General features: G+C 39.7%; 1 protein-coding gene across 1 annotated transcript in view; it reads right to left on the bottom strand.

The window, feature by feature from the left end:
* Positions 1-26,946, bottom strand: part of vstm2a (V-set and transmembrane domain containing 2A) — a 95,039-nt gene extending 68,093 nt beyond the window's left edge. The window contains exons 1-2 of the mRNA XM_034706038.1: positions 26,512-26,946; positions 25,092-25,258 (exon numbers count right to left, since the gene is read on the bottom strand). Of these exons, the coding sequence (XP_034561929.1) occupies positions 25,092-25,258; positions 26,512-26,590 (246 nt within the window). The 5' untranslated portion in view covers positions 26,591-26,946. The remainder of the gene's footprint in view (positions 1-25,091; positions 25,259-26,511) is intronic.
* Between the last annotated feature and the right edge of the window lie 742 nt (positions 26,947-27,688).

The following is a 27,688-nucleotide window of genomic DNA, read 5'->3' as shown; positions in this document are numbered from 1 at the left end:
CTTTCCACAAATTGTGACTGACAAGCATTAATGCTTTAGGGTGGGTTGTGTAAGGCTCAACCCTGTCCTTTAAAATACCATGAAAGGTTGAGCAGCATGAGTCAGTATGTCCAGAAACATACAGTATATGCCTATGTTGTTGTTGTTGTTTTGTTTGTTTTTTTGTATTAGTTTGTTTCAGTTCTCTGCTGGCTTTGTCACACACACTTTCAACATTTCAATAATTTGAAGCCACTGGTCGAACATTGGTGTCTTTAAAGTAGTTATGAAAATTGTTATTGGTACCCAGCCACCCACCACTACCTAGACCATAGTTAATGTTCACAGGTGGCATCTCATAGCATGACGTACTTTCAAAATGGAGACAAAGTTGTATGTGGTCAGATTGAATTAAACTGTTTGGTGTATGAGCAGTGCATAATCATCACAGGCATGTGGATGTTAGCTTGCAGGGAAGACCAAAGGCTGGGGGTGCTAGCTCTGCTAATGTGAGAAAAACTCTGCCAACCAATTTGACTCTGTTTGCAGACTCTGTGATCTGTGTTCAGCCCTGTTAGATAAAATGTAATTACATTTTTGTGTGTTTCCTCACCTCTTTTAAAATAATATGCTAGTCTGAATTTAAATTTATGTTTAAAGGATATCACTTGTTTTTGGCGATTAATTAAATCTATCATTTTTACTTTTGATTCAATTTATTTTATATGAAGGGTCATTTCTTTTGTTACCTCAATTCATCCAAAGCAGAAAAAAACAACCAAAACCCATGATTAATAATATTTTTAACATGTACCTTCCTCAGCTGTAGCTTTAGAGATCTATATAATCACATGTTTGCCATGAACAGTCTGGAGACAAGACACAATACAAAGTTGACAAGTTTAAACAAAACAGTGAATTCTTTCTCTGTACCTGCTTATACTTAAATTCTTAACTATTTTTATTTTCTTCAAATTTGCATCAGTGTTGTGGATATTTTGTCGGCAGCTCCTCTTTGTCTCAAGACTCAGCAAAGGAAAGTGAGTAAAGCATTAGTTCAGGCAGGCCATGAAGGCAAGCTCGGCGCACAGTACATCATCCGCTCTTAACACAATACCCTATTAACTGACAGCTCAGCTGAGTGCATCTATATATCCAATTGGCAAATGGCAAAATGGGCGTTGTATTTAAACTGCTTTAACCCGCCTTCTTTTGCTGCTTCCCTTGCTAACCATTGTGAAAAACACCTCCACCCCAGCACCTCCTTTTATGCTGTGTCTGATTTTTACCAGTGTCATACTAATGTCACTGGAAGTTCTTTGTTGCTGCTGCTGTCATGCCTTGGCTTTTCATGCATGCACCTCCAGGCTTTGGCATTCCACGTAAGCTTGTGGAAAGGCAGGGAACTCCCAGAACAGAGTCATACTGCCAAATATAACTTATTACATGCAAATAATTAATTCTCCTATCTCAGAATGGTCATAAATGTAACAGTTTGGCCATTTATTTGACTCTTGTTTGGTTTGAAAATGTTTTAAAATATGTCTCTCAAACATTTTCAGTGAATCCAATTGAGGTCCATCCATTTTATCTTATATCAGTTTAGGCCTTGATGAGTTGAAAGTGTTAAGTAATTCTCTCTACTTAAAATGAAACAATGGAGAACATATAAAAAATCTGGCAGTGCTCGTGTAATTGTCTTCATCTCAGTGAAAGTAGGTGGATAAGGGGACTGGACACAATTACAGAAATGAATCATGATAGCCAATAAAAATCCACTACATTAGGTCCAAGCTCCTCAGGGAAAGCATTATGGGCCATAAGTCCTGTAAGCTGAAACAAATCATCCTCCACCCTTTCTCTGGCAATAGCCTGCTTCCATTATAATACAAAATGAAACTAAAAGAAATACTGCCTGCCTAATAAATAGAAGAGTCATCCTGCCCTCACTTAGACCTGGAGTTTCATACCCTCAAGAACAAACAATCTTTGTGGTTCAACACATAAGTTATTCATCAAGGTATTCTCTAAATATGCACATCGTCAGATATGGTGATACTCAGCTTTATTCTGTACAGTAAGTTTATATATAATTCATTTTTAAAACACAGAAAAGAGAGCCTATGAGAGTTTGGACCAAAGTCAAAGCGTTTGGAACAAAGATAAATCTATTCCCTTTTTGTTTTGTTTTGTTTGGTCTTCAGTTTCTTTCGCTGACACCAACATGAAATATCGGAATGAAGACAAAAGGGGATTATATGCAGCCATAGATGGGAACCGATTTGAAGATGATATGGGAATTAGGGTTCAGCAGTACATCAAAATTGATTTACTCTGAATGATACAAGACTACTTAATTTAATTAGCAAATGCTGTTATTAATAATAGTGCAGGATTGGCATTTACAAGCCGTACAAGCACATTTAATACATTTGAAATAGTGGAGTCTATTAATCAGCAGATAAACAATATTACATTTTCATTATGTGTCCTTGTGTCTGTCTAAGTTGTGAATTTTTATTACAGTCAATTATGAACACAATGTTAAACTTAATAGTTGGAAGCCTCATCGCTGAGTTGTGTTAAAGGAACCAGACTGAAATTTGTGTACCGACCTCATGCAGATGTGAGCTAAGAACTGTGTGTGTGATCTCCTTGATTTTTCAAGGATCCCATCTGGAGACACATAGGCTTCATTCACACAAGGAAAAAGTGACCCAAATCAGTTTGTTGGCTCAAAAGTGACTCACATGGAATCTGATTTTTGCAAATCTGATTTGGGATGTATCGTATGTGGTCCAAAGTCAGATACAGGTCTGATCTTGAACAGTGCACCTGCAGTTTGAACGGCCAGGTTGGAATGAATGCAACTATGACGTTATTCTTGAGCAACACACGTCACAGTTCTGCACTGCCAGGATTGGTGGGAGTGGTAGTCAGTTGAGCTCAATGAAAACAAACAAGGAAGACTGCTGTGATGTAGGTAGTCAGTGGAAGGAAAGTGTGGTGTAAGACTTTTTAACTTGGGCTGCTGTATTATTGCGGTCGTGGTTGGTTCACCTGCCCATTTTACAATGACCGTGACCCTATTTTGGTGATCCACCAAGTTGTTAGCCACTGGAGCTGCTTGATAGATTGGTCGATGCAAGTGAAGAGGAGCCTGTTCATTCGTCTACCACTATACTGTCTTCAACAGGTTAACTAGCTGCCCCACAGCTCATTACCTGATAAAACCTAATAACATTTATCTTACTAAAATACCAGCAAGACAAGTCATCCAAACCAGTAACATCCCAATCCCACCAGTCCTGGCTCTGCTTGCGCATCTCCATTCACCTAGGTACCAACTTAGCGGCCATTGCTCCACAGAAAGCCCTCATTAAAATATTGACTCTCCTCCTCCTAACGTTCAGCTTCTTGTACATTGCCCCATCTCTGCTACTACTTACTTAACTACTTCAGCAAATAAAACAAAAACATAAACATGAATACTCCAGTGTCCGCCATGTTCACTTTCTGAATCATCATTCTGCGTATGTCTTTGTTTTTGTTCTTTTGCGAATGCAGGGCAGCTCAATACTGCAGCTTGCATGAGAATCTGATACAGACCACACTTAAAAAATAATATGAACAGCCAAAGGGCAATAAAGTATCAATTCCCAAGTTCAACTGTTGAGAAAGCTTTCAGCTCATATTTGTTTTTTCACAGATGAATCATGTGTTGTTCATCACATTATGTGATGAACAACACATGATTCATATTGTTTTTATTACTATTGTTGCATATTGTGTTCTTAACCTTTGGATTGTGGGGTGGGTTTGAGGTTGGGGCTGAGGGTGGGATCTTTTTCTTAATTTATTCTATTTTAAGTTGTTTTTATGTACAGCACTTTGTGTGACAATGTCCTTGTATGAAAAGCGCTTTATAAATAAAGGCTGATTGATTATCAGACACATGAATATGTCTAGTCCCTAGCTTGTTGAAAACATTTCAAACATTTTTGAAAGTAACCATTGCATTGTGCCAGTAAATGTTTTGCTGGCTAGCAGTTCATGTATAAACGGAAATATTGGGTTTTGTTTTCCAACCATTCAGATTTACTGAAAGTGTTCCATAGCTGACTCTGAAAACCTGCTCACCATGGTTGCTATCATTCCATTTTAACTGCAGATGAATAAATTGAATATTGTCTGTTTCTGCATAGGTGCTCTGTCCCTTTCTAAAGACTTTCCCGCCACATATCAACAGCCCAGACATTAATTTTTGGGCCACAAAGGGAAACCAGTGCACCTCCAACAAACTTCCAAAATGTCCTCTGCCTACAGAGTCTCCATTCATATGCATAAAGATCATATTTTTCTACAACAGAGCACTTTGGGGGCGGCAGTAGCTCAGCCCATAGGGACTTGACTTGGGAACCGAAGGGTCGCTGGTTCGAGTCCCAGTATGGACAAAGTTTGGCAAGTTGACAGGTGGCTGGAAAGGTGCTGGTTCACTTGCCTGGGCACTGCCGAGGTGCCCTTGAGCAAGGCACCGAACCCCCAACTGCTTGAGTTGCGCTGGCTGATGGCAGCATCCTCACTCTAACATCTCTCCCTAAGTGCATGTCCACTGCATGTATATGCATTGTATGTATATACCAAAAACTGTGCGTGTGTAGCATGACGGAAAAATAACGAGTGAAAAAATTGAATTTCCCTCTGGGGATTAATAAAGTACGTTCTTCTTCTTCTTCTTCTTCTTTGAGAAACAAAAGCAAATGTCAAACAACCTCAAAAGCAAACATTAACACCAGAAAATAATCATGTTCATTATAAATGCATTAACTAAACAAGTATTTAATAAAGGCACTGATACAGTAATTAAGATCATCACTGCAGCGACATGTACAACTAAGATTAATTGTGCCCTTAATGAGATCTCTGAAATTACTCAGGAACACAGAATCAAGCTACAGGATCAGTTGGAACTGAATCCATGAAAACGGGATAGAAGTTCTAGTTCATGATGAATGGCAATGGAAACTGAGCAGATATTTGAACAATAGACACAACACCTTTTAATTAAAGTAAGTGTTTAATTTTATAACACCTTTCACAGTGACAAAGTGCTTCATACCAAAACAATACACTGCACTGCTCTATTTCTTCATACTTATGCATGTGTTTCTGCATAAAGAGCCACATAATTAAAATCATGCATAACTAAAAATGCAGTAACATAGTCTGGTGAATGATGTAAACACAGAGGATTCATACTAAAAGATGAGATGTCCCTGGGATGGGCAGATAGGACCTGGGGTTCTATGTTATTCTGGAGAAGGATGAGCTCAAACCTGTCTGTGATGGCCCACATTTTATTTCAAACATTTACACAATACTCTGTTTCATCAGGAGCTGGCACCATTTGACGTGCCTGAAGGTTGATACTGAAAGAATTCAGGTTATATAAGCAGTGAAATACAAGTCGGCACATAATGAAATTATGAATTCAAATTTGAAAACTTTTGATTAAGCAGAGTGAATCGTGGATCTAGTATCAAATGGTATAAATATGTCCCTGAAACTTCACATTAAACTTGCAAATTGTTATTATGAGCTTAAGTTAAGATGTTACAAAGCATTACATAATTGTGGAGCTTCAGAATTTCTCTTTTACTGAATCATTTCCACACATGTTCTGAGCATGTTTTGCCTAATGTGGTAAAACATCTTGATTTCTTATCTTCTACTGTAAAGCCTGCAAGATCTCGGTGTCCAAATAGGCCAGGCTTTGAGTTCGGACCAGCATGTACATGGTCTGGTTCGCTCCTCATTTAACCATTTAAGAAATGGTCCAAGGTCGAGCTTGACTTGATTGTTCACACTGTTGTTTCATCTTGTTTAAATTATTGTAATTTGATCAATTGTCTTAGCAACACATCTTTGAACCCTCTACAATTGGTCGAAAATGTTGCAGCTAAGCTCCTCGCAAAATCATCCAGAAGGTCCCATGTCACACCTGTCCTCAAGTCTTTGCATTGGCTCCCCATTAAGTTCAGAATCCAGTTCAAAACTCTTGTGACTGTGTATAGAGCAATACATGGTCAGGCTCCAGCATACTGTAAATCACAGAGCTGCTGAAGCTGTATAACTCTAGCAAGACTCTGCGGTCCTCTGATCAGGGTTTGCTGGCTGTCCCTTTTGAGGTTGTTGCTCCGAAATTTTGAAACAGTATTCCACCAGAACTGAGAGCTTTGGACACTGGGGACATTTTTAAAAGCTTTGTTTGTATGTTTTTAGGCCCCGCCCACATCAAGAGCCCCACTTCACTGAGTCTTGATATTGTTTACTGTGAAGATTTTCTGTCATCTTTGAGTTGTCCTCCCCATTCCTACATCATCACAGCAAACACAGCTGACCACTCCTCAGTACACCATGGCTGGGATTTTAACTTGTGCCTTAATAATGTTGAGTCTTTAATTTGATGCTCTCTGCTCCACTCTAAGAGACACCTTTTTAAAGTGTACTGTGGATAAACATATGCTGTCCCCTGATTGAGAGAGCAGTGTCTCAGTCAGCATCTGCAGAAAGGCACTGGCTTTGAGGAGCATTGCCATTACTTCAAAGAGCTCTGGCATCTTTTTAATGAAGCAGTACAGAAAACCTGAACAGCTTATAATGCCAATATTGGACAGTAATCTTAATCTAGCTCAGCTGCCAAACACTCTTTCTTCTTAATTGCAACAAATGAAGCCATAATTGGTTTTATTCATCAATGAAGTGACTCCTGATTCAAAGTCTGCCCATATATCAACGACAAGTTACTACTTCTGTTATCGGAAGACGTTTAGAGACTTCTTGGGATATTTGTGAGTTAATACAGATACTCTTTTCATGACCTGTATGAACATACAACATAATCTAAGCTCATCAGTATTTAAGAAGAAGTTAATCATCAAATCTGCCTTGAATGGAACATTTGTCTTAACCCCAACAAAACAAACAACACAGATTTGAATAGGACAATGAACCGCATTGTCAAATATACAGAGCCACATATCTGCTTCAATGCGTGGAGTGACAGGGTAAGCAAAGGGCTGCAACTTGGTGAGGTCTCCCAACAACAGAAAAGTATTCCAACAGAGCTGACATCAAAGGCATTGTGTTTAGGCATTTGAAGAAGCCTCTGATTCAATTTGAAAAGCACTTCTCTCAGTCTGACAACTGCTATTGTGACGCCAAATGGATTCAGTTTCCTTTTGGTGACAGTGTAACAGAGAGGTCATGAAGAACAGTGACAGCAAGAGGATCGGCTGATTGAATTATCCGCAGCGACTGTTTGAAAAAAAGCCAGACATGAGATCCAGCCCACCGTCTATGTCCGGCGGTGGATCGTCTGCACAGCAGTTACCAGCGCTGATATCAAAAGCAATAAAGTGACTTTGCTGTTTACAACCGCGCATCTGTGACAGTGAACTCTCCACCCTTGTGTGCAGGGAGCATAAATGTAATAGAGGAAGAAGAGGAATGTGTGCAGTTCAGGATGCTGAGATTTCCCACTGGCAGGAGAGAAAAAGTATTTTAATTTTCTTTCTTTTTTTGCTTTTGAATCAAGGTTGGGATTGAAACGCTGGTAATAAACCACTGCTGTCCGTGAAAGTGAAGTGCTATTGTTTTGGAAGAATACAAGCATCCCATCATGCAGCAGGTTGTAATTTCAAAGTAATCCTTACCGCCATCTCAGCAATAAAATAAAAAATATATAGTTTGTGCCTTCAGATCAGCATGAAGAAAATAGTCAGTGTGTATATAAAAGCTTATTTCCATGGTGTTAGAGCCACAGTGAACCTTAACACCTCCATCATTACGCTTGTATTATAATCTGCAGCTGCTATCAAACAGCAAGCATAAATCTTCTCCCTAATCCATGTTTAATTTCCTGTCCCACTGTGATGTATATAAGCCCTTTTTCTGCCATCACTGGTCATTATCTGCCGCTGATTAAAGCACCAAAAGGAATATGGTGGATTATGGGAAAGCTCTCGGTAAATGTGTTGGCTGCAGGGAATATGCAGACATGTGAAGGCCACAGTGATTGATGACACTTCTATAGACTTTTGTATGATTTTTGCTAAATCAATATTGTGTGTGGTAGCTGATTCCTTTTAAGTAAAGTTGATTGGTAAAGTCTTGACATGTCCAGACAATATTAATGTCCGTGTAAGTCGCTGCTGGCATTGAATGATTCATTTCCACCTGCAGCTTTTACACTTAATGTTGTAAACTGGTGTCTGGCAGGTCATTTACAGGAGCTTATGTATGTACAAATATATGCTTTTAATACAAGAAACCTGCAATAGAAATGATTGGCTACTCCTTCAGTCATGTTTTTGCTCATTGTCATGTCAGTATTTAAAGGTACAATGTGTAGAAATGGGAATACTTAGCGATACCTAGCAGTTAGGTTCTAGATTGAAGCACTCCCATGCTCACCCCTACTGTTGGTGAAATGATGGTGGCCTTTAAGGACATAAAGCTCCTGTGATGCATGGTCGTGTTTTTTTCTGTTATGTTTTTCTTCCATTACACCAGCTGCCACCCACTAAATATAGAAATGTTGATTGCGCTTACTGGTTTGTTCATTCTGTGCTACTGTTGAAACATGACTGTGCAAGATGGTGGCCTCCATGGAAGGTGACCAGCTTCTATGAAGATATAAAAGCTCTTTCTAAGTTAACAAAAACATTTTATAAATGCAGGATATTAGCGTACCGTTTTTAATTTTAGCTTATCATTGTCTAGCTATTTCCTATGTGTATCTGTTGTTGTCGTTGCTAGGGTCTGAGAGAGAAACATAATGTCAAATCCTCTGTACGTCTGGTGCATACTGCAGTTTTTGACAATAAAGAAGACTTTGACTTTTTGACTTTTAAACACTCAATTAACTGTACTAATGATTTTAATATTCAATTTCTACCAACTCTGTTCTGCTTAATGCTGCTAAATTCGACACTGTACCTTTTAAAGAAGATTCAAATATTTCTTATCCGCATCTGCCTGATATTCTAATTGTTTTAAGTTATATTTCTATATGCAGAGAGGATAGCAGAGTGGATAGAGCAGGAAACTGGGAGAGAGAGTGGAGGAATGATATGCAGGAAAGGGGCCTCAGGCTGGAAACGTACCTGCGCCGCCTGCTGTATGGCACTCAATTTAACTCAGCTAAATCTGCACCTTGTTTGACATTATTTAACAAGAATGTTATGTTATGAATAAAATAAATGAAAATTATCACACCCATTTTTTCCAGTCAATTCAGCTGTACTGATTTCACATTTTCCAAGTGAGTGTCGTTCTCACCTGACGAACATGTCCTCCCAATTTGGTGCTCTATTTAAGCTGGCAGATTTACGGTCTCTGCCTCAGCTTTGCCAATGCCATCGCTATTCTGCGCCAGTGCTGCACTCAAACATTCAGCCCCAGCATGCACCTGCAGGCTCCGACTGTAGGGGATTTAAGATACTGTCTCACCACTCCTCAGTTTCTGCATGTAAAGTTTATCCGTGTGGAGTGTGGAGTTAATCCAAGAAATACAATCACAAAATGTAAAAGTAATCAAATGTTGCTGTGCATAATATTCAAATAAAAATTCATAACTTGAGGGTATAAAAATGGATTTTACTTAAAAAACAAACTTTGTTGTAAAATAACGAATAGGTCTAAAGGACAATAACTAAGATGTCTTCAGGCATTTATGCAGATGAGGTCCACACTGACCTAAACCAGACTCAGGGTTAGTTTCCTTTAAGCCTTTAATCGATCTTTGTGTCCCTTTTCATGTTTACTGATTCAACTTGAATCCATCCACTTGGATTCATAGTGATCAGTCAGCATTCTGCCTGCTGCTTTGCAAGTCCAATGAGATGAACTGCAGGTTGCAACAAGTTGCACAAGTCAATCCCATTAGTGTGAGCTCTTATGTCTCATCTCACTACATTTCTTTATCTTTCCTCATTCTTGAGCTTAGTTTCATAAAGATAGCTTTCTTGTTTGAACCAATCATGACACTTAATTTCCTCAAAGGCAAGTAGTTTCTTTGGTTTTTGACCAAAATGTTGTTTTCAGGAGCCTAGAGGTCAGTTTTTGACTTCCAGTTCCACTCCAAGAAAGGTTTTAGGTTCATTTCATTTAAGAAACACAGCTCCACTCTCAGTCGTCCTTCTCTGCACTTGTGGGATAAATAGAGATGGTTTCAGTCTTGGCATCCAGACAAGTAGCATGCAATGATTACAGTGTTAGACTTCTTTTTTGACCAGAGGGTGGATATGTTGGGCGCGGAGTGCATTGTGTTCTGTTTGGAGGCTGATCAAAGGAAGCCGGATGCCAACAGCAGAAGGTTAAGAAGAGTGCAATGTAAGTTAAATTGCAACGTCTCTTATTGCAGATTAAAATGGGTCAATGAATTGGAATCAAAACAAATAACTATGGATACCATATACTTCTGAGGAACAAGCACGCTGCAGTTGTACAATTAAACCAATTATTCTTATCTCTTTCCAAGACATTCAAACCTCCAGGGTTTTATATTACAGCACAATACTGTCATTAGATCCAATGATATAATGAGTCACTAAGCTAACTAGCTTCTGTTAGCTCTCTCTTCCTCATTATGAACAAGAAGCCAGGATTGCTGGCTTCAGTGAAACATCAGGTCCCTGCGTAGTGAGTCCACTGTGTTCATGTCTGGCCAGCATACAGTTCTAAGTAGATCCACATGGGACGGTAAATGAGGATTTGTTTTGCATGCATGTATGAATCTCTTCCAGATTTTACCCCAGAGGCATCCTGTATCCTTATTACATCACATCTCCCATATGTTTTCTTCCATCTGCCCATCCCTTCATCTCTGCCTCCATCATCTCGTTCCCTCTATGGCACATGAATGGACTCGACATGGCTGAAGCTGCCCTGGATCCAAATAAATGCCTTCAAGTTTTGACATCACTGGATGCTGGAAAAGACAGTGAGATGAAAAAACTGGCATGGTTTGTTTAGTTTAAAAAAAGCAGCCTTATCTGTTAACCCTGTTTGCTGAAACGTGCTTTTCTGCACATGTTTGACTTATTCTGATTATTTAGCAGCACAGAAAGTACATCGCCACGGGAGATCCAACCATTTTGCAAACCACAAAGCACAGAAATTGCAGGGCAAATCGAGGAGCATCATAATAGCATAAAGGCACACCAAATTAAAAATGTGCAAATTCACATGCAGAATAAAACCCTTAAAGGACGGGGGGATCTTCTCTGTGACCTTCAAATTTCAAAATGCATTATGTCTGCGTTGCATGACAGTCCAATGCGTCACTCCAGCACTTTGATTTTCAAAGAAGAGAAAAGAAGACAGCCATCTAAAGCAGATTTATCAATATGGTGAAGTATCACCGTGAGTCAGCCGGCAGAGCTCCGTCTGTCATTCTCACTGACACCAGAACAGTCAATCACAGTCCATAAGACTTAGTCCATTATCATCATAATAAAATCAATGCCCTCTAACTACAAAACTTTGGCATAACCTTTCTCCAATCTTGACAATGTCCCATTATTCACCCTCCGCTAAGACAGAATGTGCTTTTAAGGATTAAGTTATTCTTCTTCTTTAAGCATACATCAAAAATATCTTTCCCCCCCTTTTTTTAAATCCAAAGCCTAATCTATTTTCTCTGTACCATACAGCTCTATTGTTGTCACTCCACTGTGTGTGTTCAATTCAATTGTTTATCCTCACTCAGTCCCATATCCACTGTCCTGCTGGCCCAAATTCTCACTCGAGCACCAGATATGGATTAATCCACCGCTGGAAATAGTCCCCAACAAATGCACTATTTTCTACAATTTGGGTAATAATGAAGCACAGATCAGTGCTTTTATGGTGAATGATTCTCCCTGTTTCAGAAATAAAACTCTGGATTAAGGTTGTTTTTGTGTTTTGTCTTTATTTTCTGTTGTTTGCTATTTTTTTTCTCTAGCTTTTGCATGCAGATCTGCTTTTTTTCTGTGCATGGTAAGACAAAAATAAACTCTTTACTGTAGTATAATAAAATAAAACCTTTATTTGCCCAATCTACATCGTGAAAAGCTCTTTTTTTTATCCAGCCAATGAAATCATTTTATTTAAAAGGCCCTGTATGGAGTTGATATTGATGCATTACAAAAGCATACAAGACCATCATCAGCATAAAGACTGACTCCCTCTGTTTGGTCAATTGTTACGCCCAAAACAGCTGCCATGAAGTGGGTCTGAGACGAAGTGACTAACATGCTGCAGAAACAGCCTTATTCTTGACTGTTTTAAAGACAGCAGGATTATATTTTTTTGGGATTAAAGAAACAATACTTTGTTAAAGTCCCTAAAACATATATTGATGAATTTCTCATAGATGGTATGTAATCACTGTTCTGGAACTTTTTGTTTTAACTTTTGGTGCCACATGTTTGTGACATTTTTTTTTGTTTACATTATTTTGTATTTATTATACTATTATCATCCTTAATCTATTTCACATTTTCATTTTTTATTTATATACTCGGTTGTTATTGCATTTTTATGTTATGGATACCATGTGATTTAAAATAAAATGATTTTACTTATTTGTGTTTTGTATCGTGGACCCCAGGAAGACTAGCAACCACACTGTGGAAGCTAATGGGGATCCCATAAAGAATAATAATAAAGAATACTTACACATGAACAGGAAAAATGGAAGATGAAAAAAAAAATCAGTTAGGATAAAATCAATATGACCCAAAATAAAAGTTCTCCACAGGAACTTAAAGCAAGTGTTCATGAAGCAGTGATGCTACAAATGATTCTGGCTGTTTTTCCTGCAGTCAAACACGCTGCCTGCTATTTATCAAAACACAATGGATTCTTAACTTATTTAGTGCTACATTGATTGGTAACTTTAACTTTGGTAATTTGGATAGACTTATTCTTGTGTAAAACTAACGCAGTGTAGAATTTTTTCCCATTTGACTTTATTATGATTAGTGATCATCACTTTCTATAATTGGAAATGACTTCAGAATGTATTTTAACCAAAAAGTTAAATTGAATTTGGCTCATGATTGTGCTTTCACTAAAATATTTGAACCAGCATAATGATAGTATTTATTCTCCGAGAACAATTCTCATCCAAAAAAACTCAACATAATAATTAAAACCAGTATTGAGTGGCTTTTCAGTTTTGCATATTTAGTCATTGGACTTGCAACACAAAGGCAGCAGAAAAGCAAATGCATCTGGTCTTCCTCTTCCTCAAACCAGAATCCACACAATGTTGATTACTGAGTTGTATCCAGGGTATTAAATTATCAACCCATCTTCCCCAAAGGAACAGACTGTATGTGAAAACGCAGTAAGGCCTCTGCTCTGCAAATAACTTCTAAATAATTCTATCTATCTTAATATGCACACAGACTGTTTTATATCCAGTCTTTTTTCATGTCTGTTTCCCATTAACTGGGATAGCTGACATCAGCTTATTAAAATTAAAAAGACTGTGACCATACATGCTACAAAAGCCTGCATATGAGAGGAGAATTTCCATTATTATCTGGAAGATCATTTGAAAACACAATTCCATTTATTGTGAGTGTTTCCCACAGGAAGGGCTTCTCGTATATTAATTGGTCCAGCTGGGTCCATCCACATGAGTTGACCTTGAATATCTTCTCGGGTATAAAGAGGGTTAATCTTGAAAACTCAACGACACCTTCAGTCCAACTCAACTGATTTAAGGTGCCAAAAACAGCACAGACTCAGATACAAAGTTTATTTCCCCCTCATAATACATCTAAAAAAAAGAAGCAATATTCTCTATATATGGTCTGAAGTAATTAAATATCAAAATAGGTTACAACATAAGGTGCCACTTTTCAGTGAAGTGAGTGTACGCTTCGTGACTGAGGCCAGCCGAAGCTCACTGCTATGATACCAGGGAGTGAAAGATGGAGGGACATGTTCTACTTTTGTTTTACTTTGTATACCAAGTTAACCAACAACTGAGGCAGAGTCAGTCAATAAACATGACGTGTGGAGTTTTGGTTAAAGCAAAAAAAATCTGAGGCTTTACTGCACGTTCGTGAACGAATCTTGGTATGGAAAAGTAGACAAATATGGTTATTTGTATCGGGTATTATTTCCACTGGACATTTTGGCCGATAATATCTCCACATGCCGGACAAACTTTTTTGGAATTCTGCATTTACATCTGACTTTGGTTCAAACATATAAGACCAGACAGTGCTGTCTCCTGCAGCCATGTTTTGGGGCACCCTCATGATTTGCTATGATAGCAAGACGCTCTTTTCATGTTGGCAAACCTCATGGAAGAGAGGGGCATGGTGAGAAGGAGCTCATGTGGACCAAAACCAACCGTTTTTAGAGGTGGTTTTAGAGATGCTCTAAACCATCTCTGGTGCTTGATTTATACAATATTTTGACTAACACATGGAAAGGACTTTTCATTTATACAGCAGAGGGCTGTATTAAATGATTGAAAAAGGGCATGATATGTGACCTTTAAAACAAAGTTTATTAATGCAGCAGAGATATAAAACAAGAAATATGGTGTCCAAAGATAGTGAGCCATGAAAGACCATCTTAAGATGCGCTCTCACTTTAATATGTTACTGAGAAACAGATCGAAAGGTATACCCAGGTTATTTGACGTCTGTAAGTATGTGCAGTAATTTCAACCTTGAATTATACATAAAATCCCCTCTATCTAGAAGCCGAAGATCCTTGGTTGCACAGTTAAGATCTGATATTCTTCCTGGCTGTTGAGGTTGGTCGATTTAAAAAATATCCCAGAAGAAAACAGACTTTGTGAGTTGTGTGATTTGAATGAAGATGAGTCCCTTTTTCTTTTGTTCTGTACGAACTATGATGAGCTCAGAGAGTTATTGTTTCACGAAACTGACCGCAAAAAGACAGAAAAATTGTGGTGGACAAGTGAGCAAAAACTAGAATGGTTGTTTCATTTTGATGTGTTAAAGAAGACAAAATAGTCACTGTAAGTAGTTGCATTTTTATTTGAATTGTATGCTGTGTAATTTTTCTTCCTCAGTTTCTTCACTATGATTGAACATGCTGTGCACTCTGACCTTGGACTGTGTGAATTCATGGTGTCTTTTAAGCCCATGCAGGCTGGACATATGACTATATGTAAGACACGATACTAAAATAAAAACTTTGTCTTTTTTAGGTTATTTCTTCTCCTCCATAGTTGTTATTCAGATCCTTCAGTAGTGTATAAACCCTGTCCGTCCTTCGCTTGTAAGTTGCGGCCCCGAGTACAAGCTTCCCTACAGTGTCTCACCATGCCAGCCGTCAATCAAACACACACATCAGCCTGCCTACTTTAGAGGTTCAGAGACTTAAGGATTTATTTCTAATAAATCTCTCGTGTCAGACCATTTTTCTTCTTTTAGTGGTAAAAAAAACTGGTTATGATTCAAAGGGGACTTTGACATTACTATAGGAAACTCTGAGCTGTAAGATTTCTATTCTTTGGTTTGAACGGATGAGCTGACGGTTAAAATCAGATGTTTTTTGTTTTGGTCTTTTTGTGTGATTTAGCAAAGTGCAAAGATCAATCAAAAAGAATGAAGATCATTGATTCAATCACTTTCAATAAGCAAACTAAGCTGTCTGTGTAAAAGCGTCACACCTACCTTTATTAAGAGAAGGCTATGAGGTTAGAATCTGTACAGCATTTTTTTTCACAGAGCAGCTCTTAGTAAATTCAAAGGAAGCCTTCCTTCAAACTGATGACTGCAGCCTGACAGTGAGCTGTCCACAGTCCACCAGTGGAAAATGAAAGCAGCAGGCCCACTCGTATGTCTGCTCTCAAGCTCACACTCAAACAGCAAACCTCCCGCGGAGAACTCATATTCACCACAAACCATTTGGAAGCCATTACAATCATTACAGACGTGTGTGTGCACAGGCAGGCGGCGAGGCTGATGAGAGCAGTTACCGGGCCTACGCCTGCTGCATCATATCGACTGGCACTGCCGTTATCGCAGCAAGAGTGTCGGAGGAGGCTGCACGGGGCTGCAGTCAGGCAGTGATGGAGGGGCGGAGAGGCAGACAGTAAGGTCACTCAGAGAGCATGGCGGCCTATGGATTTTATGCTTCCTTGCTGTTACACCCACTGGATTTATAAACTCACTTGTTAAGAGAGGTAAAGCTGGCTGTGGCTCGGGTGCATTTTTTGGTCAAAGTGCGCCAGTGGATGTTTTATGTAACTGTCATTTGTATTCCCACCGCAGGCCTTGGCTGATCCCTGTTTTTCTCGCGGCCAAGGCCTGGCAAAGGGCAGCCTTGCATCATGTCCGCTTACCTTTTTTATAATCCATCTCACTTTTACAGAAACACATCACACCGCCTTTTAACATATCCACGCTCAGGTAAAACCAGGTTTGAATCTCCTTGCAGCACAGCCATTCATGCACTCCGGGCGGTATTTGAGGAATGAAATGCAATATGAATTTTTAAACAGCGCGCATCCAAATCAAGTCTCTGGCATCATCTCTGATTCTTTGTGCCTTTGCTTGATCCAGCTCTGAAATTCACACTGCCAGGCTGTGGCTTCTCCGATTCTCCAGATATGCAAAGAGGTTGTTTTTTTCCCTCCACCTTACGGGAAATTGATTCAGAGCTTTTTTAGTTTCTGTGTGTATATTCCTGAGGTAAGCAGCTGCACACTTTAGCGAGCACTGGCTGAAAGGATCAGAAGAGTTACCTTCATAGATCTAACTCAGCTTTTCTCCTTTTTTCCCTGATATCCAGACATAATCCCACACCAAATAGAATTACCACTGGACAGGGTTGTAAAGATTTACTCAATAAATTGATCTCATGGCAAACAATAGCTCTCGGATTAGCTGGATAAAAAAGAGAGATCAAATCCCGAGAAGAATCGAATCCACCTCTTCAGAATAAGAGGGATTTAGGGTTTGAAACCAAAAGGGGAATTCACTAATGCATTTTTAAATTGAAAATCATGGAAATGAGGCTTTTATGTCCACTGTGTGCGACATGGCCTACAGCTATTACCTTTACCCAGGAGCCTCTGTTCTGTTCCTTCAATGCTTTCTGATTCTATGATGGAGGTCAAAGCAGCAAAGCAGAAATTCACAGCCTGAGGGTTTACGTATTTAGTGTTGCTGTATTTATTACCTCCACCGTGTTTTTCACCTCTGACTTTTATGTACCACATCACTGGGGTATAGCTACGGATCTGATTGAAAGGTGGTGGGTGAGATAAGCCGTGGCCTGGAGAATTCCTGAATGCATGCTGTTGATCTGGGTTCTAGAGACTTGGCTTTCATTGATTGTGCATCTCAGGAAGTGATTTGGGCTTTTTGGGTGCAAATTTCTGAGGAGATCAATAAATGAAACTGAGAAATATGAGGTAATAATTTGGCTTGGCTATTTCTGTTTATTAGGGGCTCCTTCATTTTCCTTCTGATCTTATTGCAACCCCATATTTAGAAGGCTAGCGATGGACACAAAGACAACATATGCAAAAAAAACATTAGGTATCGTAGCACCAAATAAGGAGGTGTGTAACCTTAGACATTAACCATGAGGAGCTGTTGTTGCTATATTTCTTTATCATCTTTCTACGCCCAAGCTGTATCCCAGTATTTAAACCCAAAGGCTCAGTTTGCCCATCTACACATATATCAGTACTGAATTCACTCAATTTTGAAGTTATGATCTATCTTAAAGCTGATGTTTGCCATTTTTGACGGGTCCTGGAACAGACTAGTTCATACAGAAGTATCGCTATTAATCTCAAAGGCAATTGAGACCAACGACAACAAGATTTGCAACTTATAGTATGTATTTGTGCCTGTAACCACTGCCACATGGGGGTAGGTGCCAGACAACAGGATCTACAGAATGCTGAAAAAACTGCTTTTTGATAATTTTTTAATCACAAATATTTAATATTTGACTGATATCAGAAGTAGGCCTACCACAGTTCCACATATGTCACCAAAATTGACACAAACTTAAAGTTCCTGACATTAGAGCATACAGAGAAGGAAATTGTGCTTGGTAAATGGGTTGCAACTGCCTTCAGCTCAGGCAGCATTGTGGAAGACCTGTGTCTTGGGGATGTCATTGTGTTAGCATGTATTGATTAACATGTTAATATGGACTCACAATTCCATTACATACTTTAAATGTGAGTAAAAACACAGGGGGCAGCACGGTGGTGTAGTGCCCTTTCCTCACAGCAAGAAGGTTCTTGGTTCAAATCCACGGCTGGGCAGATGCCTTTCTGTGTGGAGTTAGCATGTTCTCCCCGTTCTCTCCGGGCACTCCAGCTTCCTCCATATTCCAGAAACATGCTTGACAGGTTGATTGGTGATTCTAAATTAGCTGTGTATGTGACAGTCGAGGTAGATATCTGTCTAACATGAGTCTGGTTCTGCTCGAGGTTTCTGCCTGTTAAAGGAAGTTTTTTCTTGATGCTGCAAAGTGCTCTGCTCATGGTGGATAAAGATTAGAATAGATAAGACTGAGTCATGCCTGTAAGATAGGACTGGATCTTACCCTGTCTTGATGTTGGGTCTTTGTTAATAATTTAACACACATTACGGTCTAGACCTGCTCTGTTTGTAAAGCGTCTTGGGATAACATTTTTTGTGAATTGCTTCCATATGTTTACAGATTGATTGATTGACTGTGTGGGTGGTTGTTAGCCCTGTGATGAACTGACAACCTGTCCAGGGTGTATAGCTGGAATAGGCTCAAGCCGCCCCCTTACCTGAACAGGGTTAGGGATGGATGGATGGATGGATGGATGGATGGATGGATGGATGGATGGATGGATGGATGGATGGATGGATGGATGGATGGATTTAAAATGCTTTTAATCACAATGAATATTTTACCATTTCAATTAAAGCAGAAGACAGATTCTAAATCTATCTTTCTTTTTTTCTTTTTTTCCCCTAACCTTAACCACAAACCTGCACTGGATTCTGAAAATGAAGATCATGGTGCACATCCAAAGTCACAATCAACTCAGCCAGTTCTTTACTACTTAATCCATACTGTATTTGCATACACTTTACATTTAGACTTCTTTTAATGTATTGTTAATGAGGATGGACAATTCCACCATGAACAAGCAGAACCAGACTCTGTGTAACTATGATGCACATCCTTATCTGCCAGTGGATATACTTACAGACAACCTTTTTGGTTTTCCACAACAAAATCTAAATAGGGAACGGTGATAGTGAAGAAATGGTTGGCTGAGATGGTTTTGGTAGTACAAGCTGCTTTGCTTTCAGGGGTTATAAACTGCTCTTGTGGAAAGAAATGAATTAATAAGACGCGTATAAAACAAGGCGAGGAGACAAGGCAGGCATGATGACTAATGATGAAAGTCCAAGCAACGGCAAAGAGAAACACAGACGGACAGTAAATTAATAAACCACATAAAATGGATGCACAATTAAATGGCTCACATGAGTGAATGAATAAGGGAGGAAATGGATAAACCGTAACGCAATAAAAGTGGTGTGTCATGAATGAGGTTGAGCATTTAAATGTAAAAAGAAGAAATGAATTTAGAGGAAATGTGGCAAACTGAAAAGCTCACTGGGAAAAAAAGGAAACAAAGTTGCTAAAAGAAGAGTTGTGCAACATGTTTTAGTGCATAACTGAACTGGGATCACTGTCTTAAATGAAGATGCCATACACCTAGAACATACAAAGTATTTGGACCTCATACTGGATCTGCAGAGACAGGATTTTACCAGATAAGCAAGCAAACAGCACCTCTAAGTACAGCAGGCCTCTTTCATCTTAATACTGTGATTTCCAAATTGAAGCATGCACCTAAAAGTCAAACTGCCCTCAAAAAATCCCTTCTTTCTACAACTGAATTAATGAAGCATCAAACCCCACTCCACAGCATTGTGGTGTTCGAAATGGTAATCTTTTAGGAGCTACCATTTACACTTTGTTGATTATAATTCCAAATATAAAACCTGGTCCCAGAGCATGCAACAGAAAATCAAACACCACATAATCAGCTGTAATCATGCCCTGCACTGCCTCATTTTGTAGTAAAAAACCTGCTGCCAAAAGTGCTACACAGAGTGATGACCCGTTGCTGTCGCAGCAATCTGCTCATGTTCTGTAACAGCAAATGTTTAGCTCACACTCTGCCGCTCTCCTCCTGTCTGTGTATCTTTACTCTTTGACTTGAATCAACAGCATCACGAGAGTAGCAAATCCCGTCACCAGCTTGAATCCTCTTTATCATGGAGGTGTGAATATTTTGTTTCTGTCTCTCTCTGTTTGTGCATAATTATGAGCTGGCAGCATGTCATTTATAATCTGAAAGGAGAATCATTTACCACTTGTTGTGGAAACTGGAGCCAAGCAGCTTTCACTACTGATATGTTTAGTCTTTTTTTCCTCTTATCCGTGTCCAACACGCTCATAAAACCTCCTCTCATAACACCATCTTCCTACAGGCCCTAACTTTGTGAAAACAAAACAACTAGGCCACTTTCCTATATTATCTTCACCAGAGTAAACTGGATGAACTTTTGTTTCCTCCCCTTCTGTTGCAAAACTTACAGCACACAACTCACTATTTGTGTGATGCCTACCAGAAAGTTCTGCACAATTTTTCATGTCCAACTCATTTACATCCTCAATCGTCACATACTGATGTTTTGACACAACCCACACAAAAACTACTGCTCAGCATCTGTTTCAAGGTCTGTTTTCTTTATCTAAAACATAAGGCCAACATGAAGCCATCTGGTTAGGTTTATGTAAAATAAAATGCTACTCAGTTAAGATCAGGTGAGATGTAGGAACCTCATATTCAAATCATGGTCTTTTACTTTTCAACTACAGTATATAGTCAACAGTGAACTAGAACAGCCTCCAATAGAGCTACCAAGTATGCAATAACTCCTGCCGCTAGTTATAGCAATGCCTCATGTTTGAACCACTCCTGTGATAGAATTGAATGTGTTTGCTTAGATTCAAAAAAGGATGTGCCAAATCAACCAATTGCATAGTCCTTTAACTTGACATTTATTTAACACGGCTCATCCCTGCATCACCGCGTCCAAACATCTTCTGTCCTCCATGCGGGTTAACGTCCACGTGCTTGTGCTGGCGGTAACACATTGCCTACATACAACTTTTTATATCACAACACAGCATAACTGTGCCACACTACAAAATATCATCTGTCAACTGTGCTTGTTTACATCAGGGTAGTAAAGCATTATTGGTAGTAGCCATTAACTGGAGTTTCAGCCCTAGCCAATGGCCAGTGGCTACGGAACAGCTCAGACACAACATATGATTAGTATATAGTAGTACTCATATAAGTCACTACTTATTCTGGTTTCAACTTCGAGACGAAAAAATATGTCATACATTCCAGTTTTGAAGTCATGTTTAAATAAATTACAATATAGATATGAATGACAGTTAAAGCTTTATATGTTGTAGATTTATTTTCAAATGAAGCTGCCTCAGTTATGCTTTTAAAGGTGCCTAATCTTGTTTGAAAATTCAGTCACAGTATGTGTTAGCTGAAGATCTTGTGAAGCGTCCTAGCTTGCTGTTTCTTCTGGATCATGTTGTAGTCAGAGATCATCCAATGTTACTGGAACATATGATATACAATGTGGTATTCAAACCACATCTGAAACTTAAAAGTTTAGTTGATCACCTAAATTAGCAAACTGTTAGCAAGAATCTAGCTCTTATTCTTTGAATAGTGGTTGACCAAATTAAAACCATCCTAAATATGGCAAAAATGACATCAGATACAGCTTGGAAACCAAGGCTTTATCACATTTGTTTTGCATTGATTTTTATATACGTTCCAGTATCAGGCCCAAAAACAACAGCTAGACATACTGACTTAAACTCATTCTGAAGATGATCCTGCGGCCAATGAAAGACTTTCTCAGATCTTAATTAATACACACAGGACTCACACACTCAGCAGTTATTGGTTGCAGTTTTGTTTGTGTTTGAAAAATCTTTAACCAGGAGTATTGGCTGCTGTACATGCCAGTCAATTCAAAATCCATAATAGGACACTAGTTTCCTCATTTGAAGGAAACCTGTGAATATGTAGAACCAGTGGACACTGCAAGCAGTTTCATGTACACTTTAAATTAGAGATGTCACATGCTTTTGTGGCCCTTTTAGCACATCATAGATCAGCTGCTGCAGCTTCTTCCTGCTTCCTGCTATCACTGTGGTGGAAAATATGACACCACTGCTTTTTGGATTGGTGTACTAAAATTCCACCTCCAAATCAAGAGCACTATTCTCTTTGCGACAAACTGATTTAAAATATCACAGAAGTACTTTGAATTTGAGCTACCACTAACAAGCTAAGCATACAGGTGCAGCTAATCAGACTGATGTCAGCTGGTAGCCTCATCACTAAAGCCGTAAAAGCACTATTTTGTAGTGTGTGACCCACCACAGATTACAGAAAATGATAAATACAATACTTATTTCTGCTTATGGAGTTACTTTTCTTGGAGCAAGCCTTATTGCAATTATTGCTGACTCACACGTCATGTTCCTCCATTTTCAACAACACTAAAAGCTAACGGAGCTATGGAGTAGTTTGGGTTTCTCATGCAATTTGTAGAAATGTGCTGCTCATTTTGGACATGCACTCCTGCATATTTCTTAATGTTTAACAGTGTAAAAAAAAAAAAAAAAACTGCTACTATTAAAAATAATCATAATCAATCATAATAATATCATTATGTATACTATTCTTTATCAAATCAAGACAGTGGTAAGAATCACTTTAGATTGTTCAAACAGACTTAGAACTGTTTTGAGAGAAAAATAATGACATTTAAACGTGATTAAAAAAGTAATAAATTGTGATTAATTACCAAATTTCAGCAATTATTCACGATTAAAATATCAATAATTTGACATCTCTACTTTAAATATTTTGTATATACATAACACAAATACATTTTTTTTCGCATACTTGAGCGTTCTTTCAAAAGATCTAAAAAAATGATACTGTTGACTGAATAGACTGAATATAATTGATGTTTGGAGGGTGTGTGAGATGTCTCAAAGAGTTTACTAAGCTGCCCTTCCAAACATCAGACAGGGAAGACAATCTGCTCATGTAAAGTTAATAGAAGTGGGAAAATGGTAGTTTGCTATCTTTTACTTGCATCTCTTTGTATGTCCTTTAAAAAAAAAAGGTGGATAAAGCCAAGTATGTGGATGTGAGGACTTTATTTTTGTTTTGCAGTTTTTTGTGGCATGACTGAATAGCTTTAAATTAAATCTTCAAATAACATCAAGGTTGAATAAGACGATTCAAGCTTTTTCAATAAAACATAGTTTCACAGCAGAACACTCATTTGTAAAGTTGAGAACTGATCCTGGGTCGTTGAGAGTTGAACATAAAGAATCCACCCAGCCATCCACCTGACGCATACTCTCTACGTCTGCTGCACTATTTCAGTTTGTAACTGCTGTCTGTTTTCTCTGCATTCCTCTTTTCATGTCGCCCCTCTTTCAAAGATCCAACAACTCTTTTCACTTTTCATGCATGCAGCTCATATTTGCATACATATTTGCATCCTAAGACATGGAGCTCATTTCCTCTGAATTTCCAGGAGACCAGCTGCTTCTCAAGCAAGCATCTCTCTCACACAGCCTTGACTCTGTTCCCATTCAAACCGCAACACTGCAGGACAAACACACACACACGCGCGCACACACACGTGCACGCACGCACACACACACACACACACACACACACACACACACACACACACACAGCGGCTTTCATTTCAAACAGCCCTCCCTGATAAGAAATGTGGCTAACAATGTGATGTCTGCATCAATAGGCCACTTCAGCCCCAACATCCAAAGAGTCACATGGGATCAAACCCACATCAAAGCCTGGCCGACGCCACCATGAGAGCCCGGCAACAATGGAACAATAATTAAAGCCACATGGATATCCAGTCACCCCCTGTCACACACATATCTCCCTTCCTCTTTGTCACAGAAATAGAAAATGCGCTGTTTGATGTCTGTCACGACAATACCCCAAACCCTTCCAAATCTTGACATGCAGCTACCTGCCTTACAATATGTAAGCACGTCATTTTCCATCTATTTGAATGGTAAACACACTGAGACGCTCACATCCACTAAGCAGCCAGTCATTATTTGGGGCGAGGGAAGCTGTCATATGCAGAAGTAATGGAAGAGCAATACATAACAAAATGCCAACGCGCTTCCAACGCACTGTTTAATGAGGCACTATACAAGAAAATGCTTCGGCTGTATCGATTCAGACACTTTTTATCCATTCATGAGTAGTTAGGCTCATTTACTTCATTTATTATGTAATTAATATCCAGAACGAGCTCTTTTTTTTACCCAACAGTAATCCTTGATTAATGTTCTTATATTTTTCTTGATGGGGCTGCTGCCTGCTCAGTGTACGAGGACGAATTAGTTTAACTGTTTGAGGGGAGGAGGAAAACTTAAGCATTAAAAAACATCAAAGCCGGTGTGACAGAAACTGAAGTTGATCATCTTTTTGTGGGAGAATGTGTGTTATACATTAAAAACATTCACAAAAACGTCTTTTTCACTGCGTATGCATCTTTGTAGTGACGATCATCACGCGGTTCTTATTGTGATAACTGGATGTTGGGGTAACACGTTAAATAGAGGGTAAAAAAAGAGGTGAATAATGTTACAAAATCAAAACTGTTCACTTCAGTTTTATGTATCTGAAGATCATTGCATGTTCCATGTACAGAAACAGGTCAATCAAAAGTTCTGCTATAATTCTCTGATATTGTGTCTAGAGCTGTTGCACAAGCGTGACGCAGACGATACGGGAAGCTTGTGCGTAAAGGCGCCAAATACTTGTTGGATACCCGTGTTCCCTTTTATGAGAGCATGTGCAAAAAGCACAACTCGCTCAGCTCTTAATGGGGGAGAAGGGGGAAAAAAAGAAAGGAGAAAAAGAGCCCTTGTACCTCCTCAGCATCCACGTCCTCCTCGCTGTCAGTGGGTTCCGGTGCTTTCACGAACCACCACTGGATCTCCAAATAGACTGACGCGGTTCCGCTCTGGAACGCGCACGCCATCTCTATGTTTTGTCCCTCTTTAACCGTCATGTTGGAGGGCAGATCCGTGAAGCGACCTACAGATGAGAGAAGGATGGGAAAGGGGGAAGGAAGGGGATAGGTAATATGATGGGGACAGTTGATTTGTGCACACAAAGACAGGAATACATCACTTAATTGGTGTGCTTGTGGCTGCAACCATGAATGCGTTGGGTGCGCGGTCTCAGCAGCTGTGTTATTGAAAGCAGGAGCTTGATAGAGGTGCGTTCTTGTTTTAATTGAAGGAGATGGCGGGGGCTCCCCCCTCCTGTCACACACACTGACGCGTCTTCATCGGGAATTTACATAAGGCACAGTCGCACCATTAGCTACATTAGAAAGGTATTTATTTATGAGCATGTTGGGGTTATCATAAGAGTTTTTACATTCCCCCAGTCTTTTCTGTGTCATTTTGGGGTGGCTGTCGTGCTGTTAGCGGCCGCGATGAAATACTACATAAACTCGACTGTATCCGAATGAGACAAATACAGAAACAGAAAGCACGCGGGAGGACAACCAGCAGAAATAATAAATGAGTTTGTTTACGGGGAGGCTAAAAAGAGAATGTAGCCTAAAGGGGAGAGTGGTGGCGACGATAGAGAGAAAAAGAGAGCGGGGATGTCCGTGCATGCAAACTTTCATACAAAACCATCAATGCAAATTTGCATATGAAACTACAATCAAACAAAGACCATTTAAAGGTTTGTGCGCATTTAATAGGGATTTAGGAATGCAGCCATAAGTAGAAAAGACGAACACAGACGCAGTTTGAAAGTAGGGTTCTTATTCAGATGAAGCATGGCACAAAAGGAGCTGTACGTCGCTTTCAGGACCACGGACAGACGCATGCAGCAGAAGCTGTCCGTGGTGCTGAAATCACCGGCTCATCACTCACTTTCCATGCATTGAAAATAAGTAAGGTTTCTTTGTCTGCGGATTTGTCTTCTTGCATGGAAGACGACGCGAAAAAGCCGTCCGCTTTCTACAGCAGGATGAGAAATGACTTGATTCCAAACAATCACCAGTTGCATTTTTTGGTCATCACGGTGTAAAAATGCAACACATCTTTCATCATTAAGCGTGTTAAGCCCTATTTTCCCTTTCTGGGCTAATGTCAGTGCATCTTACTCAAAGTATGTGCTCCAAACAGCCTCCTTTGCTTTCCAGAAAGGCTGCGCACTTTTAACACTTTCTCCTACTGAACTGCGTCCTTCCACCATGCAGGGCAGCAAGCCCGACACGATGATACTGAAAGAGACTGCTGGTTAAGATGAAAAAATGACATTCTTACCTTCAAAGGAGAATCCAAATTGCACGCAAAATCCGGCTAAGAAAACAAATCCAACAGTATCATGAGAGGTCCACATCATTCCAATATAAAGGGGTTGCTTCTTTTACATCAGCCGAAGGAGGAAAAAAGACGAATCTTTCCCAAAAAGAGCCAACACACCAGCAAAATCAAACAGTTGCTGGGCTCGTGCGTTGAAACGGAGATTGCGGAAGGTGGATCATGCTGCAAAACTACAGCCTGTCGTTGACGAAGTTCTTTTTTTAAAATTCCGCTCTGTGTGTGTCTCTCTGCAGGAGAGACTGTCGACTGCTTGGCTGCACTGAAGTCTGTAAAATAACCGGGCTGCTGCGGTCTTCGTCTGCGCTACCGGAGAGACGTCAGTCTAGTGGATCACTGTGGCATCCACGCGCTCCACACCTCTGCAAATCTAGTCCTCATCCGGCCCCTCACTGTCACCTTGACCGCTTGTTTCAAAAGATGCGCCGCGCACCTCAGTGTCAAACACAAATAACTGCGCCTTTATGAGGGGTTTGATTGTGAAATGTTTTATAATGAGCGCCGAATGGTGCAGAGTTCGCTTCTAGTTTGTTTGCTGCGCCTGTGCACTACTTTTCAAATGGTTTCATAAAGGCTTTCCAATCGCTGTTTATTTGCAAAACTGACACACACACACATACACACACATACACACATACACATACACATACACACACACACACTCACACACACACATGCACGCACACACACACGCACACTCACACACACAGTGCAAAACTTCCCCTCTCAAACTATAGCACAAATAAGTGTGCGTATTTAGAGTGGGCGTGTTCAATTCATGAGTGCTTATAGTCAGGGGGCATTCCGACAGCCTGTCTAAAAGGCTATAAAACAATATTGTAGCATTAGATTAGAGCAAACAGGGAGGGGGTGGGGGGCAGGGGAAGGGGGGGGGGGGGGGGGTGCGGGAGTAGACCAGCGACCCGGCAAGAGCAGGGCAGGCACAGCATGTCCCGAGTCATTAGGAGGGAAGAGATCCTGCTGTATTATATTATTGGTCTCCTGGGCAGACTGAGAACACTTTGCCCTTTTGTTGCGATGGGCACAAATTGTGCTACTCCTAATATTTGCCCTTAATTGATTCAGAGACAAATCAGGGATCATCCTTTTGGGACGAGCA

This window comes from Notolabrus celidotus, chromosome 17 (genome assembly GCF_009762535.1).
Source record: "Notolabrus celidotus isolate fNotCel1 chromosome 17, fNotCel1.pri, whole genome shotgun sequence".
Lineage (NCBI taxonomy): Eukaryota > Metazoa > Chordata > Actinopteri > Labriformes > Labridae > Notolabrus > Notolabrus celidotus.
The sequence above is the reverse complement of the archived record's forward strand: the minus strand, read 5'-3'. Positions and strand labels throughout refer to the sequence as shown.